General features: G+C 42.5%; 1 protein-coding gene across 2 annotated transcripts in view; it reads right to left on the reverse strand.

Moving 5' to 3' along the window:
• Positions 1-8,604: 8,604 nt before the first annotated feature.
• Gli3 (GLI family zinc finger 3) overlaps positions 8,605-19,342 on the reverse strand; it is a 253,101-nt gene continuing 242,363 nt past the window's right edge. For both annotated transcript variants that reach the window (XM_051194720.1, XM_051194721.1), the window contains 3 exons: positions 15,109-15,399; positions 11,690-12,017; positions 8,605-11,205 (listed from right to left, as the gene is read on the reverse strand). In XM_051194720.1, coding sequence (XP_051050677.1) covers positions 8,888-11,205; positions 11,690-12,017; positions 15,109-15,399 — 2,937 coding nt within the window. In that variant the 3' untranslated portion in view covers positions 8,605-8,887. The remainder of the gene's footprint in view (positions 11,206-11,689; positions 12,018-15,108; positions 15,400-19,342) is intronic.

A 19,342-nucleotide genomic window follows, 5' to 3' on the forward strand; every position in this document is an offset into this window, starting at 1 on the left:
TCAGTTGGTGTTGACACCATAGCAACACCCTTTCTTTATTCATTTTGCATTCTTTTTAAGAGAAAAGCCCTTTGACTGAATGAAGCTCGAATTTTAGTGCACGTGGTTGGCAAGGCTACATTAGAATCAGCTTGTTTTTAAAAGCTTAGCTTTGGCTGTGTGTTACATCTACTTTGATTTAGAACAGCCTCAGAATGCATTTCAAACTAGTTGGAGTCATCACTATGTTGGAAGCTTTTGGATGCTTTGGCAGAATTGTGCAAAGAGATATTAAATTATTCAAAACTTTACAGGATGTGAAGAAAGCCTGGGTCAAGGCAACCGAAAAGCAAAGGCTGTTACTTAACCTTCTGCACTGTGGACCGAGGTGGTATTCTTTGCCCTCTGATTTGAGGATAAGCTGTAGACGGGTGTTTATTATTGACCCTGAGATGGCACAAAGGCAGGTAAAAAAGATCTGAGCTGTTTCCTCAATTCAAGTGACACATTGATCTAAGCATGAAGGGGAGGTTGCTTGGACAGGGTCTTTGGTTTTCAATCTTGGTATAAACTTCAGGGGAAAAGTTTATCATGATGTTCCATGATCTCATTTTTGGAAGGATGTGGGTCAAATGGAAAGTGTCAGGGGACCTGGGTTCATGCACACCATAATCTCTTAAGACTAAAAGGCTTAAGAAGAGCTAATCAATGGGTCTGTAGCATCACTCCTAGAAGCCCCAAAGTGTCCAAGATATAAGGGGGAAATTTCTTATTCAGAACATAGACCATCCCTGAGCTGTGGCATATATGTTATTTTTCTTGTCTCCCATTGGCTGCTTATTAAAAAAAAAAAACAACTCACCTCTGGACAATGTATCCAAGTATAAATCAGCATAAGAATCACCTTTAAATGGAGATACAAACACTTCTTGCCTTAACTCTCCTAGGACCCCAACCACAGACTTATCTTGGTCATGAGCAGCTCAGATCCTGTTTTCTTTTTTTTCCTCTCCCCAGATCCCTGGCTCATCTCCAGCTCTAAGCATCAGCCAGCGAGGAAGAGAAGGGAGGTAGCTGGCTGCTTGTTTCCAGCTAACAGCAATGGAATTCCTTGGCCTGGACATGCAGTAAGTCCCTGCCAGCTGGCTGTGTACCCTTCCTCTGGGAACTCAGTGAATCACACCTCCACAGTGCATTTGGCTCCTACAAGCCCGGGAGGGTTGGAGCCTTGAGTCTGCCAGCAGTGAGGAGCTGAGGCCTAATTTCTGTGCCTGGATCATGTCGGGCCCCTGGAATTTCTGAGTAGAGGAGGTTTCCCAGCTGCAGGGGAAGGGTGCTAATCCAGAAGCAGGGAGTGTTCAAGCTGGGCCAGGCAGAGGGTCTCACAGGTAGAAAAGAAAAGAAAGCATAGACAGGGTTCCCAACTCCTTTCCTCAATGACCATTGGAAAAAGTCTGTTCTGTAAGCTCATCATCTTGTGGGACCTTAGCATAACACAAGAGTGATGCTTTGGGCTAGAAATACAGCCAAATGCTTATGCAGGGCTTTTATTTAAATGGCCTGGAAACTGAGGACCAAGAGGGCCATGACTACTGAGATCTGTCTTTTATCCCCGCAGAAGAAGTACACATTCTGAGGCTGGACCTTTTCCAAAAGCAGAGATCCAATCAAGTTTTAGTAGCTTTTAGTTGTGAATCATTCTTTAGCTGGAACTTGAGAAGGAAGCCCCATTAGATAGAAGCAGTGGGGGAATTATCCTTATCACTCACAAATGTTGCCTTGGTCTCACTTAAGGAAAATGGCAGCCAGCCCATGTATAAAGCAAGGCCAACAGGTGAGACCTACTCCCTGCTGCTCTTTGCCTGTTTGATTCACTCACTGGCCAGACCACCTCTCACTGCAGGTACTCACATAGCTTTCTCAAGCCAAAGCAGCAAGGAACAGGAGAGCAGGCAGAGTTGAGCCAAACTGAGCTGCGGCAGGATGGGAAGCAGAATGTTCAAAGAGGAAGTAGCTTTTTTTAAAGTATCCCTGTAATGTGAGAGAAACAACTTACAGGGACTAAAATGCAGAATCACACCCAGAGTTTCTTGCAGACTCACAAAGTCCTATCTCTGATTCTGGTTCTTCCTAGTACTGCCACGCTGGAGGCTGTGGCAGGGCAGGCTATATAGCTCAATGCCCTTCTTGCCTGCTGTCCTGCTTGCTTCTGAAGGGAAGAACTCAGCTTGGAGGAGCCAAGGGCACCCCCTTCACTCTGATCCCCATCATTTCCTGTCTAGCACTCCACCACTGGCCATCTACCATCATGCCCAATGGTATTTTAAACATTTCTCAAAAAGAGATAACAATTAGTAAACATTGCTTATCAGTCCCCATTTCATGCTGTTTCTCTTACCTTTCAATTCCATCCTCATTCTCCACTCATTTCAAAGTTCAAGTGCAGTGGCCTTCCAGACACACTGTGTGCTTTCTGTCTTCACAAGTCTAAGCTGCCTTTGCACAGACTCAACTGTACCATCCAGCACATCTCAAGAGTTAGCCAGAATTCCTTAGCCCTGGGCCAGTGTGCTCTCTTAGAGGTACAGGCAGCTCTGGTACTTCTGCTTGCTTTAACACCCTTATGCCTTTTGCCTGCCTCTTTCCTAGTGGCTAATTAACAGTTAAGTCCCTTTCAGAAGAGAAGGGAGGAGAATCACTGGGAGAAGGAAGTGGAGAGGCAGAAACAAGCATAAGAAAACCCTTTCTCCCTCCCCTGAGGACACACTGTGTGCCATGGTGGCCAAGTATGTATTTCTCCACCTTGGTAACTATTCAAAGTATGTGGTTTTCTGTTTGTTTTAGGATGCTTGTCTTTCAGCTCATGATAATTAGTTTGGTGGTACTTCCTCTTCACATTGGGAACATGATGTAATGTCTCACCACCGAATGGCATCTTAACACCTTACATGGAATGAATGTGGTGTGCTGTTGGGAAGAAGTCACTAAATTCATCTTTGCATCATTTGTCATTCAATTTCCTGATCTGATTCTCCTTTTCAACCATTTTGCAGAAAATAGATCTCTCATGGTGCCTTGCAACTTGGTCCATGAATTTCTAGATCCAGATGTTATTTCCAACCACACTGACACTACATTCCCTCCTCCTTCCTTACATGTCTTTTCTCTTCTGCCCAGTTTCTTCACTGTGCCTTGAAGGTCTCTTGGAACCAAAGGTTACTGCATTGTGGTAGAGACATGTTGTCTTGTCTGTTAATGTTTGTGTTTTTGGATTGATGTCTAGGGATCTGGGGTTCTGATGGTTGAGGTGATTTTAGGTGTTGACATCTGATCTAACCTTTGTTGGGTATTCCATTTCTTGGATTTTAGGAAAGTGTGGTGACTGTGGGTTCCCTAGTAGACCGTGCTTTCAGCAGTTGGTGGGTGGCAGAAAAGACTACACATGGGCTAGGAAAAAAGGCTAAGAGGGGCTGTGGGAAAGAACTAAGGGGATCCCATCCACACTGAGAGGCAGAGTTCCCAGGGAGTTGGAGGTATAATGAGAGGAGGGCCTCCTGTTAAATAGGTTGAAGACAAAAAATAATCTGGAGAGACAGGTACGAAAGGACTAGAGGGACACTGTATTGACAGTTGGAGTCTCCAGTGACTGGATCATGGGAGGAAGGGCACTTGTTACAGGGCTGGGGGCAGGAATGGATATTGTAATGGAGACACATGAGTCCCTGCCTGGTGTGGCCACTGAGAATCCCAGGGAAAAAATGCTCTAGGTATCAGGGGTTAACCCAGGGAATGGGAATGGGCTGAGGGAATCCACAGGAAGAAGCAAAGGGAACCACCTTGTGATCTAAACATTGACATGACCACATGATACACTGGTGGCATAATGGCATAAATGCTGTGGGAGTAACCAACCACTTTCTCATTGGATTCAAGGCCACTCTCCAAGGTGGAACCTATCCCTAACTCTATTCCAGTGACCAAGAACCTGAAACTAGGTAAGTCATGGGCGAGAGGAAAAAATACATGTTTTACTGGCCTTTTGTTTGTATGATTTCTGACTTTGCTTTTACAAGTTTTGATTTATTTCTAATTTGGAGACAGGATTTCTCTATGTAGCCCTGGCTGTCCTGGAACTCTATAGACCAGGGTTGGCCTTGAATGTAGTCATGTGCCTCTGCCTCCTATGTTTAAAGGAGTGAACCATCACACCTGCTGTTTTTATGAGTTTTGTTTGTATATGTGCTATGTTTGTTTTTAATTTTTTAGTTCTGATTTGATTGTTTGCCTGTTTTTTTTTTTTTTCTTAGAGAGATCTTTTTATTCTGGCATGCTATATGACACAAATATTTCTGAGCTGGTAATTTATATCTGGACAGAATATAAATTCATGCTTTCTTATTTTTTCCTGAATTCATTTGGACACATTTTTGAAAAACCTAACTGGGAAAGCAAAGCATTTTTGCCAATGGAAATTTCCCTTAGGCAGGAAGGCATACTGAAGTTCCTGTATGCTCTTCCTTTAAGAGGTGCACTAGTCCTGAGGCTTGGGATACCCAGTCAACACTCATGTTTCCCAGCAACAATGGCTTCCAACGTGTGCTGCTACTGACAACATGGAATGTAGATCTGTGATGGTAACATGTAGAGCACTACTGCAAACTGGCTAAAAAAGCAAAGGAGACAAATACATTTCTGACTAAAGCTAATCATTAAAGCCTCGAGGGGCTGGAGAGGCAGCTCAGTGGTTAACAGCACAGGCTGTTCTTCCAGAGAACTGGGGTTTGATTCTCAGCACCCACATTGTAGCTCATGACTGAACGCAACTCCAGTTCCAGGGGATTTGATGCCCTCTTCTGGTCTCTGTGGGTTCCAGACACACACATGGTGTGGCCATACATGCAGGCAGAACACCCATACACATAGAATAAAATAGAAGTTAAAGAAAAAAATGTGTGGGGAATAAAGTAAGTCTTTATCATGCCAGACTTTCCATTTGTGTTAGTATATCTCTAGGTAAAAGGATAGTATAAAAAAGGGAGACAAGTTCTTAGCTTTGAAACCCTATCACTTTTCCTCAGAGTTGGACAAAGCAGTAAAACTAAGAAACACAAGGGCCATGGCCATGCTCTGCACAGCTTTGTGTATGTGAAGTATACATCTCACACTGCCAATGAATGTGCCGGCAATTTCATTTCCATATAGTGAATGATGGTCATTCTTAGTGGCCAACATGACTACATCTGGAATACCCAAATGACTGGCCATACCTGTGAGGAATAAAAATAAAATTATTTGAAGTGGGAAGACACATGTCTAATCCAGATCCTTTAATCCATATTTTTTGAGGTGGAAATATCCATCTTTAATCTGGACCACACCTTCTGTTGCAGCCCATACAAAGGGCAAGGAAGAAGGAAGTTGTCTGTTTGCCAGCTCTTGCTACCAAGTCCATTTCTTCACTGGCATTAGACCACTTCTTTGGGATTCTCAAGTATACTGAAGATCAGCTGAGACATTTAACCTCATGAACTGAACAACTATTGGGTTCTTTAATCTTCTGATCATAGTCAGCCATCATTGGATTAAGTAGGACCACAGCCAGTAAGCCATTTTATTATGCCACGCATACGCACGTGTGTGTGCGCGCACACACACACACACCCTATAAGATCTTCCACTCTAGAGAACTCTAACTTAATTTGTATGTCCAATCTGGATTCAACTATAGCCAGGGGATTTTTCAAGAGAAAGTATTCTTTTACTCTTATAGGGATTAAGTGAAGAAAACAAAAAGAATCCAGTAAAACATTTCAGTACAAAGTTTTTTTTTATTGACACTGTAAGAAACATTTTTATTTATTTATTTATTTTTGTTTATTTTTTTTCTTTGTTACAAAAGGACTAAGTGGTTCTGAAAGCCAAGGGAGAGTTCATGTGTCTGGGCTGCCATTCCTGTGGCCTATGAGCACTGAGCAGCCACAGGCTTTTTCAAGGAAGGCCCATGGCCATCACGTACCAACTCTACACCTACAATACTTGAATGTATTTACATGTGTTGTTCTTTAAAAAGGATTACACATCTTCTTCTTAAAAATCTAAAAAAAGGTGGAGAAAAGGAACATAGTTTATCTTACACATTTGCAGGATATACAAGGGTAACTTGTCAGAGGAGAACATCCTCCTATCAGCTTCAAACAACACAGGAAATCAGTCACACGACAGTTCAGACCGCTACAATCCTGGGCTCGCTTCTTGGTAACACTGTCTGGACATGCAGCCTTGGAGTGCTGACTGGACAACAACAACTGGTCCTTTTCATTGACAAGAGAAACATAAAATAAGGCACATACATTGCAAGAATCAAAACCCACGGCTCACAACAAGCCAACATGTGAGAAGCAGGGGAGTGAGTTACTTAATTCTTTAGAAAAAAGGCATGAAAAACAAAAACCATTTAACACAGACGCGAAACAAGAGTACCATGTATGGGCCTGTTCTTTCATTAAAAGGCAAAGGGGGCAACAGCATCAAAACTGTCTCTCCTAAACGCAACATCCAAAGAACAGAAAAAGGTGGCAGACTGAGTGGGTTGTGACAGAAAATGACATGCCTGCAGAGATCTCATGTCCCATGGAATAGTTTTAGCGACCAAATGATCCTTCTTGCACTGGACATCATGACAGATCATTGAAATCTTGGGACAGAATACTTTCCACCATCCATTTTTGTTTTTAACCTGTATCCTTCTGAAATTTTCATATTGAGAAGAGTCAGAGTTGAAACATTGGTTCCACAAAGCTAAAGGCAGGGGCTTGAAAATAAGGCCGAGAAAGAAGAAATGAATGCAGCAAAGCCAGAAGGTAAGGTGGCAGCAGTCTTGTTCTTTGCACTGCCTAAGCCCTGGGAGGGACAGTCAATGTGGGAAATCATGACACTTGAGACTTCAAGGCCACTTGAAAGGATCACACCTAGAAAGGGCTCTGCCGGAGAAGACAAGGGTGTGACCAGGAACCAGGCTCACTCTCCTTGCTGAGCAAAGAGGAGCATCCTGAATCCCCCCCCCCCTTTAAAATTAAAAGTAATAAAAGGGTTGGGCCAGATAATAAGGCAAGCCAGGTAAGACCCAGAGCAGAAAGTTTTGACAAGTGAAATTCATGGACTCCATCGGTGTTTCGGATTGCAAAAGTGACCTGCTAGAACAGAGAGGCCTTGCTTTCTACTCCCGAACCCAGGCCAGCAGTTCCCTCTTGCTCATGGTCTGCTGGGAGAGGGCTGCAGGATGTGGAAAACTTAAACTGCTCTACTGGTCCTGGGGATGTCTAACAGGAAGCAAACTAGCTACCTTAGCCACAAAGTCCTGAATGGCAAAGTGTCCTCCCTGCTGAAATCAGTGCTCCAGTGGGAGAAAATAGGCATGAGTGAAATTGGCTAGTTGTAACATTCTTGCTGTTAACTAACACTTACTTGGTTTTCATCTTTTTACTCCTAATTCTAATGGCAGGATTTAAGAGAATAAGCCACACAACTGTGCCAAGAATTACTTGGGGGGAAATCCAGTGCTGGGGGTTGATGGGTTAGCATTTATTTTAAAGTAATATGCTGAATAATCCATGTACTCTATGTACACATAGTATGGCTTTGTGTGTCAGCTGCAAGGAGTGGCTGCATTGTGTATCTTTAAGATCTTAATCCAAAGCAAAAGGACTAGTCCATGGCTACGAAATATCACCTTTCATGCTCTCCAGTGCTAAAAATGGTTAAAGCAATTATTTCCAATGTCAGTGTATGTGAACTTTGCCTTTTACAGTTAAGTTTTACACATCTCTTAAAATAGAGCACTTAAGAGTAGACATAGTCCCTTATGATAGTGAAATTAATAAATGGTAACGATACATCCAGTAGTGGGTTGCTTAAATACCTATTTAGAGCTACATATAATCAATTCTCAGTTATCTATGATAAGAGGAAAGAGGTGGGACCAATAATCAATTATAGCAAGTCCACAAACAGTTATCAAACTAATTCTACCCAATTGTTTCAATCTATAATTGGTCTAACTTCTTACAAAGAGCTAAAAGAGTGACTGTCTGAACATCCACCACCCGTCCATTCTCTCTTGGCAGTGCTAAATAACGCTGAATGTTTATAAAGGTCAAGGGGACACAAAGGACGTGACTGAGAACTGACCACATAGATGTATGCATGGGATACTTACAGAATTTAACCCTCTAAAAAAAATCTCTGAATGAAATACAAACTATTTAATTTGTAGGATCCCCAAATTTTCACTTTTGTGTAGCTGTTAAAAGTATGCCCTGAACTGAATCAAGGTGGGGAACACATAAAAACCTGCTATTTATACTAACTATAATGCATCCACAATTTTCAAACTCACCATTCTTCGATTCTTGTACTCAGTGTGAGAACACACACACACACACACAAACACACACACACACAAACACACACACACACACATCACTGAGTAAGCATTCAGGAAAAGTTTAAAAGGTGGACCTGTAACCCTTTGGTCACAGGTACATCAATTCCTAGTTCCTGGGATAGCAGAGAAGCAGGCCAAATCTTTTAATTTGAATACTTCCCTCCTAAAAGAAAGAACACGCACATCACACATTTACTCAAAAGAGGGCAGGCTTACAGGTTAACACAAGAGGGCGATTTGAATGTCACAATACTGATTCAGAACTGAAATGGAAGACAGTTTCTCCCCTAGAATACCTTAGGGTTTTTTCAGAGTCCTTTTCCATAAAAGGAATATACTTGAGACACATCCCAGTCAGGTGAGATGAGATTGCTAAAATACATACAGAACTTGGGGGGGGGGAGTCCAGAGTCAATTCAATCTTTCAAGTCCTAAAGTTTTACCTCTACTTGTGGTCCTCCTTGCCTACTGCATAACTGCAAGGAACTTGCTTTCTTCTGCAAGGGAGGTCAGCAAAGAACTCATATCTCCGATAGCCATGTTGGTGGTGCTCATGGACATGGGGGGGAATGGGAGGGATGCCCGTGGTGTGGTGAGGCGGGAGGAGCTATGGGAAAGGTTCTGAATGATACTTGGGCTCAAGGCCCCTGACATCAGGCTGGTATGGTCCCCATCATCTATGATGGCATCAAAATCAATCTGCACACCTTCTAGGTCATGACTCTCAAAGCTGTCAACTGTGCTTGTCACTTGGTTAGCACCTGGGGAAAGTAACTCAGAGTTTTCAGTGCCATCCCCTTGGAGCAGGCAGCTGGCATCCGAAAGGGAAAAGGAACCGGCTTTCCTGTCTTGTTGACTGAAGCCCACGGTTTGGTCATAGAACTGACCAGAGTAATTCTCCACATTAGAGCAGAGCTGCTGGGACTGCCCTTGTGCCTCCATCTTGATGCTGTTCACTCTGCTCGTCTGATTCACATCGCTGAGCTGTCCTTGTTGCAGAGTGAGGCTGCCCCGTGGCATCGCCTGGCGCCTGCTGGCTCCGTAGCTGGCACAGGGCTGGTAGCCCCTAACAACTGCCATGCTCGATGGCTGGTTGCTGTTATCCTGAGTCCCTGGCAGGCAGCTCTCTGTCCCTTGATAGATGTTGATGTGTGAGGTAGCACCGACCTGCCCTAGTATCTGTTGACCAGGGCGGCTGGTACCCTGGTTTTGCATGCTGCCGCTGAGTAGCTGATGAGCAATGTATCCCTGTCCCATTTGATCTTGGGTTTGTATGCCATTCACTGTGTTGCCAGCTAATTCATTTGGTGCTGTGGACAGCCCAAAATCTAGCAAACCCCCATTATCTTGCACAGTATTGCCTTTCAGCTTGGACCCTTGAATTCCAGCAACACAGGCATTGTCAAGAGCACTGGAAGTCAGTGGCTGCCTGTTGAGCTGGCTCCCATACTGCTGGGTCTTATAGGGTTGTTCATGGAAAGCACTTCCATTTGAGCCAGGTCCATCCCCACTGTGGATGACAAAGTGCTCTGGGCCACTGTAGGTACTGCCATTCTCCCCAAGGGTCTGATATCCTCCAGTGGAACCAGTCCCAACTTTCCATGGATTCTGTGGGTGTACCACCATATTGTTGTACAACCCGAAGGCTCGAGCCTGCTGTACGGCAGGGCGCTGACCACATTTCAGCTTGGAGGATGACAGGTCAGAACTTCCAGAACTGACTTCATTCCACTGGATGGGCAAATCGGTTTTGCGGCCTTCAGAGCAGGGCTGCTCCAGAGCTGGGTACTGCTGGCCAACATTACTGTCTGGCAGCCCTGGTAGGTCCAAGTCCTCTGGCCCATGGGCTACTTTGCTATCTTCAGAGATGGCATTCTGTAATTGTCCATACCCTGTTTGGTTCTGGGAATTTAAATACTGTACCACATCATCTGGCAGGAAATCTTCATCATTCAAGTTGGCATCAGCATCCATGGTCAGGGCCTCCAGGGCAACATTCTCTGTGATGCTGGGAGGACAAGGGGATGCTTGGAAGTATCGGGGCTGCTGGCTGCTCTCTGGCCGGGTGTAATTTTGTAGCACTAAGCTACGCTTTTCCACCGATGGAGGCAAACTTGGAGGATTGAAGCTGTTGAGGCTACTGAAGCGTTGAACCCTGGGAAGTGACATGTTCTCAGAGACTGTCCTCACAGGGTCGCTGGCTCTCCTCACACTGTTTGCTAGTGTATCATGAGGCAGCAGGTGACGCCGGCTGTATGTGTGACCTCCTCCATCACTGCACCTCCGAGGAGGATGAACAGGAGGCAGGGTCACCCCTGAGTCCCTGCCCTCCCCAAGCAAGGCCATTCTTGTCTTCAGGCTCATCCTTTCCATGTGGGGCAAGGGTGTAGGTGGTGGACCACCGGTGGCAGCAGCATACTTGGCCTTGAGGCGGTATTGTTGCACAGGTGTGAGGCTGAGTAGACTGGGCAGCCCATCACCCTGGCTGGCCTCACTGGACCTCCGTGAGGCATCTGTGGAGATAGGGTCATAGGAGTCAGCCACACTCACATTCTGGGTTCGCCCTTCAGCCTGGGATGCCTCACTGGACCTGCGGCTGGAAAAGCAGGGGGAGATGCCCGAGGATCTGCGGCTACTCAGGTAGGCAGAGCTGATGGTGCTGGTGCTGCTGTCCCTCCTGTTGAGTGTGTTCAGCACAGTGAAGTCTACACCAGACAGGTCACTTTTGCTCGGGAGAAGCGTCCCGGGCCCACCTGAACTATAGTTGTTATTGGACTGTGTGCCTGGAGGGAAGGCAGAGAGGGAGAAGGAGAGACAGAAAGTTAAGAATGCTGTAAGTCAGCTAACAACAAGCATTTCCCCCAAGCAGTCAATTAGCTTGTATTTTCTTGAACTGGGCAAACAGATAAAATTCTCTTGGTTTTATGTTTTGGAAAGTAGAATTGGGCACTAACTACAAAGCACCTATTGCTGAGGTTTCTCTTGCCCCACTGGACTTTAAAAAGTTACAGTTTTTCCATCAAAATCTGAGTCTTCACATTTTTAGTTCCAGCATTATTCTGTTATTATTTCCAAAATATGGACCACCCAGAAAAATCAATGTGAATGGTTCAATATCAACACAGGTTCTAACATAAGTTTAGGATCTGAGGAGAAACTAATAAATACAAAACCAAGAGCTCCAGGTCCTCTTGGCATGTTCTGGACTCACTTAAAGGAAAAGAAGTATCATGAGCAGGCAGACGTGAGGTCTAAGGTGGAACTTACCATTTCCTATAAGAGGAGGCACTGCAGGGGCTTTGGAGGGTAGAATAGGGTTCAGTCTTGGAAACATTCCATTCACTTGTTTTAGCCTTTCAAGTTTGATGTGCTCCATCCATTTGGTCCCTGCCGGATTTCTCCTGGCTTGCAAAGCAAGGGCTGTGGTTGCCGTGGAAATGGTTGAGTCCATGATTGGGGTTTCATCGATGGCACTGAGGTCTGCTACACTACCTCCATCAGTCAGAGGAAGCTCGAGCCCACTGTTGGAATAGTTGCTGATGGGGGACTGTTGGCTGCTGCATGAAGACTGACCACCAGGGCTTGGCTGAGATGTCTGTTGGGGTCAAGAAAAAAGAAACAACATGACATCAGGAAGGGTACAGAAAAGTAAGTCAAAATGACAGCTCATGCAAGTCAAGACCTTCATGTTATCAGCAGGTTAAATGAGAAGAAAAAAATATGTGCTGGTGGATGAAGTAGCCTTTGGGCAAAAATGATAATGGCCCACCAGGCTGATGCACAAGGATAGATGATAGATGGTAGAAGATGCTAGATGTGGTGTGATCAGAGTTATCAGCCTTGGGATCCTGTTCCAAATGTCAACTATGCAGACATATTTCCTTATTTTCAATTCTGTCTCCAGGATTTTATTTTTGGGCAAATTTCTTAACCATTCATCTCAGCAGTTCTTTATGTACCTAATAGGCTCAATTATCAATGGTTGCTATTGGAAATTAATGTAAACCCTCGAGAACACCTAAGTAAAGACCTGGTTAAGTTAAAGATTAGGTTAGGAGGACTTATTAATTATTGTTCCAACTGAGTTCATTTTGTTGAGTTATAATATACATATATAGGGGATTCTCCATAGGACATATTATCTCCCTCCAACAAAGGTCCCTCTAGGCTCTTCAGACCTGGTTCTCAAATCATCCTATCTTTTCTTCCCTGGCATATTTTGCTGGCATTACAGACCTTCAATAGGGTATGGGTCAAAACAGCTGTAATAGGTACAGCATCAATTACTTGTTTCTGTCACACTCAGAAGGGAAGAAAGGCTGCAATGGATTGTGGTCCCGAATTTGTATATTGATTTTACTGTTTCTTAGTGTAGTCTCCAAATCCTAACCAACTAGACACTGAAAGAAAATTTTGTAAACAATTGAAACTTAATCTTACTGACTAGTCTCAAAGAATGTACTACTTTGTCCACACCAGAGCTTCTGGGATAGAAGGTGAAAAGCCTAACTATCTCAGGGTCTGGGAAGCACCATGAGAATAGACCTGTCGCACACAGGATAGTTCTCACTCTGCACAACAATCTATGTAAAGTTGCAAGGGTACCAACTGATGAAGTCATATCTTTGTAAGAACATGAAAAGTGATGTTCAGAGAAGTTCAGTGACCACTGAAAATCACAATCTTTAGACTCCCAGGATGGCTAATCTTTGCTCATGCAGTACCTTCTCTAGGGTTCCTATAGAAACTGGAGCAACTAACAACAAGTAAAAGTCACCCAGTTATTCTCGGGTGGGATGTACAACACTGATAAGAAGGTATTCGTAAGGGTAACTCTCTCTCTCTGGGAATCCTTTCAACTTTATTACTTTCACAGCATATAAATCTAAGCAAATACATACTTTCTTAGCAACTGCCATAGGATACAGTGACTTCACCCTGGGAAACCAAGTAGAGCTAAAGAAGATATGTAAATCTGATCATGAGTAGATTCTTACTTAATTATTTTGTCTCAGCAAGTCTTGAGATACCAGCTCTTCCAAAGGTACTAAGAGTTTTTTATAGCTTTGGGTAAATTTCATTCTTTCACAGAATAATCAGGACATATATGTACATGGATCTTTGAACAGGACTATGCTAACACACTACCACAGAGCATGGGAAAAGGCATGTGCACTACTTATATGCATTCAGAAATTGAATGGAGGTTAAGTTGCTAACAAATTTATCTAGGTCTTCAAAGTAAACAGTACACGTCTGCCCTATACTTGAATTTATGATAGTCAGGACAGGAATTAAATAGAATTTGAGAACGACAGCTTGGTTGTCCCAGTGTGGTTTATTATGAAGACCTAGGAAAAAGTATCAATGAGTTTTATCACCTAAATTCCCATTTTTCACATGCTATGTATGTGCAAGGCACAGAGCTGAGTAATGTTCACCAAAGGCATCACAAAGCCATTAGAACCAAAGAAAGATAGAATGAGAAGAGAACTTGCATGTTAAAATGAAAACAAAAAAAGAATAGAGAAGCCAAAATCCCCTCACCTTATTACCCACTGTCCTTAGGAAGTGAGAACAAGACATTTGGGAGCAATAGACAGAAGATGTGTTGCATTAATAAGAAAAAAAGAAGAAAGAATTTAATTTATAGCATGATGACCAAATTAAAGACATGTTTCAAAAGAAATTATATTAGAAATGTAACATAATGCTCATTAATAAATGTCTACAAAGGCATCTGGTATTTAAATGTGTTCATGTACACACAGCATCTATTGTGGAAATGTGATCACATGATTAACCTCGAGGAACTTTGATTTTCTCACCTGTAAATATATGGTTCAGTTTTCATCTCTTCGAGTATGACCTTTATAATTTAATTTGTATACAAATATTCACATATCAAGTCATTTTGAGATAAACCGCTACAAATAATACTTAGCAATGAGAGGCATCACAGTTTTGGGTGTGTGTAGACCATCTTCACTGTCCCTAACCTGCACTGCAATACTTAATACTAGAGCTGTTAACACTGTCACCCACTAACCGTGCCTTTGCCCTTGTCTCCCTTTGCTCTGGCAAATCCCACAACTGGATTTGTCCTCTCTTCCCCCTTCCCAGGACCCACTTGCTCTCCCTGAACTAAGTGCTTAACTGTTTCCTCATGGCCTCTGCCCTCAGAGCCCACTGCCAATTCTCTTTTTCTAGAAGGCTTTTCACAGACTTGTGGTTGAGCCCCAACATCTGAATTGTATTTGTTTTTCCATCTGTGTATTCCTCTGAACTGTAAGCAAGCCCCTAAAGAATATGGACCTCAGCTTATTCACCTTGGGGTCACCAGGGCAGGGAAGAAAGAAAAAATATTTGCAGAAAGGCTCAAGGAATGTCTTCCTACAGAGTAGCCACTTTGAAGAGACTGGCAGCCATGCCTGTCTACCACAAGTGTCAAGGCCCTGCATCAGTTTTAAAATTCAGGTGAGAATCTTAGAAATTCCTTTTGAGCAAAGTTATTTTCTAAGCGGATTAACTTCAAATAAGTAGTCTCACTCACTGGGCTCATAACCCTCAAATCGGAGTGGCCAGATGCAATGAAGAGGGGGCCATGTTGTCCCCTGACATGCTTAGTTGGGTTTTTCTCAATGAGCCTGGTCAGCTCTGGGAGAGCAGGAGAGTGAATGACATACCATGGGCTTCTCAGCCTTGACTGTCTTCACCTGGAGGCATTCTTCCCGCTTTGAGGTAGTGTTGCTCAACTCCTTCTGTTCAGCAAAGGCTCCCTGAGTTGGCCTGCCGGGGGACCTGGACTGTGAGTGGCTGCCAGAGTCCCTTGGGGGCGGAGGCCGAGGGTGCATGTCCCCACGCTGCTTCTTGGTGACATGAGCCTCAGGACCATGCACAGTCTTCACATGTTTCCGGAGAGAGCTGGGGTCTGTGTAACGTTTGGTGCAGCCAGGGATTTTGCATACATATGGTTTCTATCAAAAGCCACAAAAATGAATTGTTGATGGATGATTATAAAAGTGATTATGACTTAACAGTTGTTTATTACAATTCTAATTCTTTCAAAAAGCTCTACAGCATTCAGATACCTTTCAGATCTAATGACTTAGAAGGGCTGAGTGGACATTTCTCAGTGTCCATAGACTCTAGCTTAATAGAGTATTACTTTATGGAGCCCCAAAAGTGGTAGAAGTGTGTAAATTGCCTTTACAGTGTTGGAAATGTTTACACTGGGAGTAGAAGTATCACAACTTTCCATCTATTGATGAGGATAACGGAGAGAGGCTTGCAAGTAGAGTTTCAAGACCTTTTTATACATCTTGTAGGAGACAGTTTGTGTGAAGGAATTTTTTTCATCTTGGTTCTGATCTATTAATTCTTTGATGGACACATATTATACACAGGTATTATAATAATAAGGAATAAAACCAAACTGCCTAGAGCTATTCTCATGTCGTTTAACTAAAATGTGCTCCTTTGTGTTGCATTACAACTGTTTGGTGTTCAAGACTTAAAATCCCCAGAGGTCTCTGGTCTTTAAAGTTATTGCTTCTTTCCGCACATTTCTCAGGGCTGGTGAATGGTTTACAGAAAACCAGGACTCCCAGTCCGCTTTCTTCTAACTTTACAGGTCTACACATGAGAACTCCTCCCCCTTTTTAACCAATGCCAGAATAATGATTTTGTGTCCTTGACTTCCAAAATAATACAGTTATGGGATGTCTATATGACTAAAGTCAGCTGCACCTGCCCAAGGGCTCTATGTACACAAAACAACTGACTTCAGAACAAAAACACTAAATTCACACCTGTAGTGTGAAAACCTCATACTTGTAGTGACCATGAACAGATAACTTTTCCTGTTGCTAGTCTCTTAAAAAAAAAAAAAAAAAAAAAAAAAAAGAACAATTATTTGTACATCACTTACAATGTATTGGGCATTAGAAATAATCTAAATCAGAAGAAGCTATACACAGGTTATACTGCAGCATTTTACTGAGGAGACTGTACATTCTTTGATTCTCATGTGTGTAGGGGTCTTAAGCATAATTTCTTGCTGAATGCCATAAAGGTAACATGTATTTCCATCTCTGTGTACCACAATGTAGACTAGTATATAAGAAATCACCATAAAAAGCATGATTAAAGTAATGTATTTCTAATCTTTGCTAAAGACCCTGTCTTGTAGAATGCATGTCTAAAAGATGCTTTTTTTTTTTCCATTAAAAGCCCAAGACCAGACTGAGTGCAACCTAAACTGCTGAAATTTTGTAATGTAGAGACGAGATTTTGAACATTATCCTGAGAGACTTCACCTTCAAATGTACGATTCTGTTGGACAGAATTGATTCCCATTAACTATAAATTATGTCTACTCAGGGGCTCTGCGATTTGTCAGATACACATGATGAAATGAAAGTACAGGATTCCATGCATTAGGGACAGAAGAATGGCTCTGATAGTTGGTGCCATTACCTTTAGGTGTTTGTACATCAACCTCGTGCTTGCTCAGGGTACCAATGGGATAGGCTGTTACATCGGCAAAGTGCATGAGGCAGACACATGGGCATGGGGGAAGAGGCACAGGGAGGGGGCACTGGACACACCTGAAGAGTCACACTTCCTATACACACATGCATGTGAATACTAAGATTAGCCTGGAAATGAGGACACAGCTGATGTGCAATGGCCTCAGAGAAGTTCATCAGAACTAGCATTTTCAAGACCAATGGCACACATCAGTATACCTGTAACCAGGTTTCCGTACATGTGAACATGCACAGTAGTGACCTACAAAAATCCACAAGAACACAGATTCTGGAAGTGTATGCTAAAAAAAAAAAAACATAAATACAACTGTGTAGTTTGACATTAAGATTATGTGAGAGTAATAAAAAGTAATAACAGGCCATGACAAATGGCAGACTTGCTGAGTGGTCTGCATTTCATGTCCTGGGTCTTTAACTTCTGACATGATTGTTACCATTTTGACTTGTATACTCAGATACTGTTGGAAATCTGTCAAGGCATTTTCTCCTGACTATTATATGTATGTATGTATGTATGTATGTATGTATGTATGTACACACGCACGCGTATACACACACCTTCTTTCTCTAATGCTCATACCACCTGTGAATTTATAGTTCTTCTACCTCAGCCTCCCAGGTTCTGGGATTATAGGATTGGTATTCTAGGGTTGAGCTACTTCCCAGATAATTTTGTTTTTCACCAAACATCAAATGTATCCTATTATATACAAGATTCCTTGCACACAAAGATGTATAACCTTGATGAATATAAAAATCCTTTATGTAATCCTTTATATTTTGTTTATGGAGTCTTATTTTCTGGTAGAAAAAAAAATCATACCATGCAATTTTTTTTACAATATAAAATGTGAATCCTAAAGACACAGACAAATGAAGACTTTTGTTTTGGTTGCAATAATTAGATGTCAGTTATTAAAATCTGGGTTTAATTCCCAGCTCATGGGTACATAAGGTGCTTGCAACTGTGGGTAACCCGCAGTAAAAACCTGCTCAATAAATAAGACATACCTAAAGCAAGCAGACATGTACACGTTTTAACTTCATAAAAGATGGAAAGCTACATTAGTAGATATTTGTGCATCTCTGTCTGAATATACTCACTGACCAGATTTCTCTGTAGCAGGAGAGGTTGGCCTACATGAATGCCTTGTTTTACTTTTGTATATGAGATATAGCTAATTTAATTACTATGTTAATTAAGTTCTAAGCGAAGTTTTCCAAACTCTATAAACTGAAATAAATTGGGGTTGACAATCCCCCCCCAAAAACAAACAACTTGTAAGACTAAGTTTCACTTAAGACATTTTTCATGTTCTACAATAATGCTAGAACATTTTAGCATTCCAAAATCTGCAGTCTCCTATTGCCTCAGCCTTTAGCTGCTGGCAAATACTAATCTATCTTGTCTCCATGGATTTGCCCATTCTAGAATCCCTAAAATGTTCAAAACAAGATCATCAAATGACATGGTAGCTATTAAACAGAAAATTTAAAAAATGTCCACCAAGGCATTCCTTTTTTTAAAATGAACCTTATATTATTATGAATTTATGTCCCTGCACCATTTTCATGTAGTGACTACAGAGGTCAGAAGAAGTGTCAGATTCCCTGGAACTGGAGTTACAGACAGTTACAAAAACAGCCATGTGGGTGCTGGAGCTCAAACCTTGGTCCTCTGTAAGCACACTCAGTTTGCTTAATCACTGAACCCTTTCTCCAGCACCATGGAAAAAAGAAAATGTGTCACTGCCCCCAATGTCTCTCAGGTCGTTAATAGATTCACACCATGAGCTTTGGAAAGAGCTGGTGTTCGTGAACACACACATGTGAGCCTTGAGTGTGACCAGATCTGAATGCACATTTCAACTGTGTAGATGATCTCAAGAAAGGCTGTTTTACTCTCTCACCAGGACTATCTTCTTCTGGTTAAAGCCAAGTGGCTCCTAAGCAATGTGACTCACTTGGTTTAGAGACCACAAAGTTGTAGGTGAGACTGGTCTCTATCTGATGAGGTGGTAACAGCCACTCAGAGTCAAGCACATGTAAACTCCTTTTCCAACATTTCAAGTCAACTGAAGACACACTTTGCAGGCCTGAACTATGTGTTGTTAGCTATCTCATTTCTATCCCAAATGAGAGGAGCTTTGTTATTCTTATTTATTAAAGGGATAGTTTACAGGAGCCAGTATTTCAGCTACACCTCCAAGTAGAAGTTATACATTTGCAGGCAGATATGTATTGAAGCCTAGCTAAAACAAATCTGGAACTATTTTCATTTTACACTTATCTGGGGGCAATAACCTAAAAATAATAGCAATGCAACAAAAACCAGGTACTAGGATGAGACTTCACTCACTGCTTTCTA

Source organism: Phodopus roborovskii, unplaced genomic scaffold (assembly GCF_943737965.1).
Source record: "Phodopus roborovskii unplaced genomic scaffold, PHOROB, whole genome shotgun sequence".
NCBI lineage: Eukaryota > Metazoa > Chordata > Mammalia > Rodentia > Cricetidae > Phodopus > Phodopus roborovskii.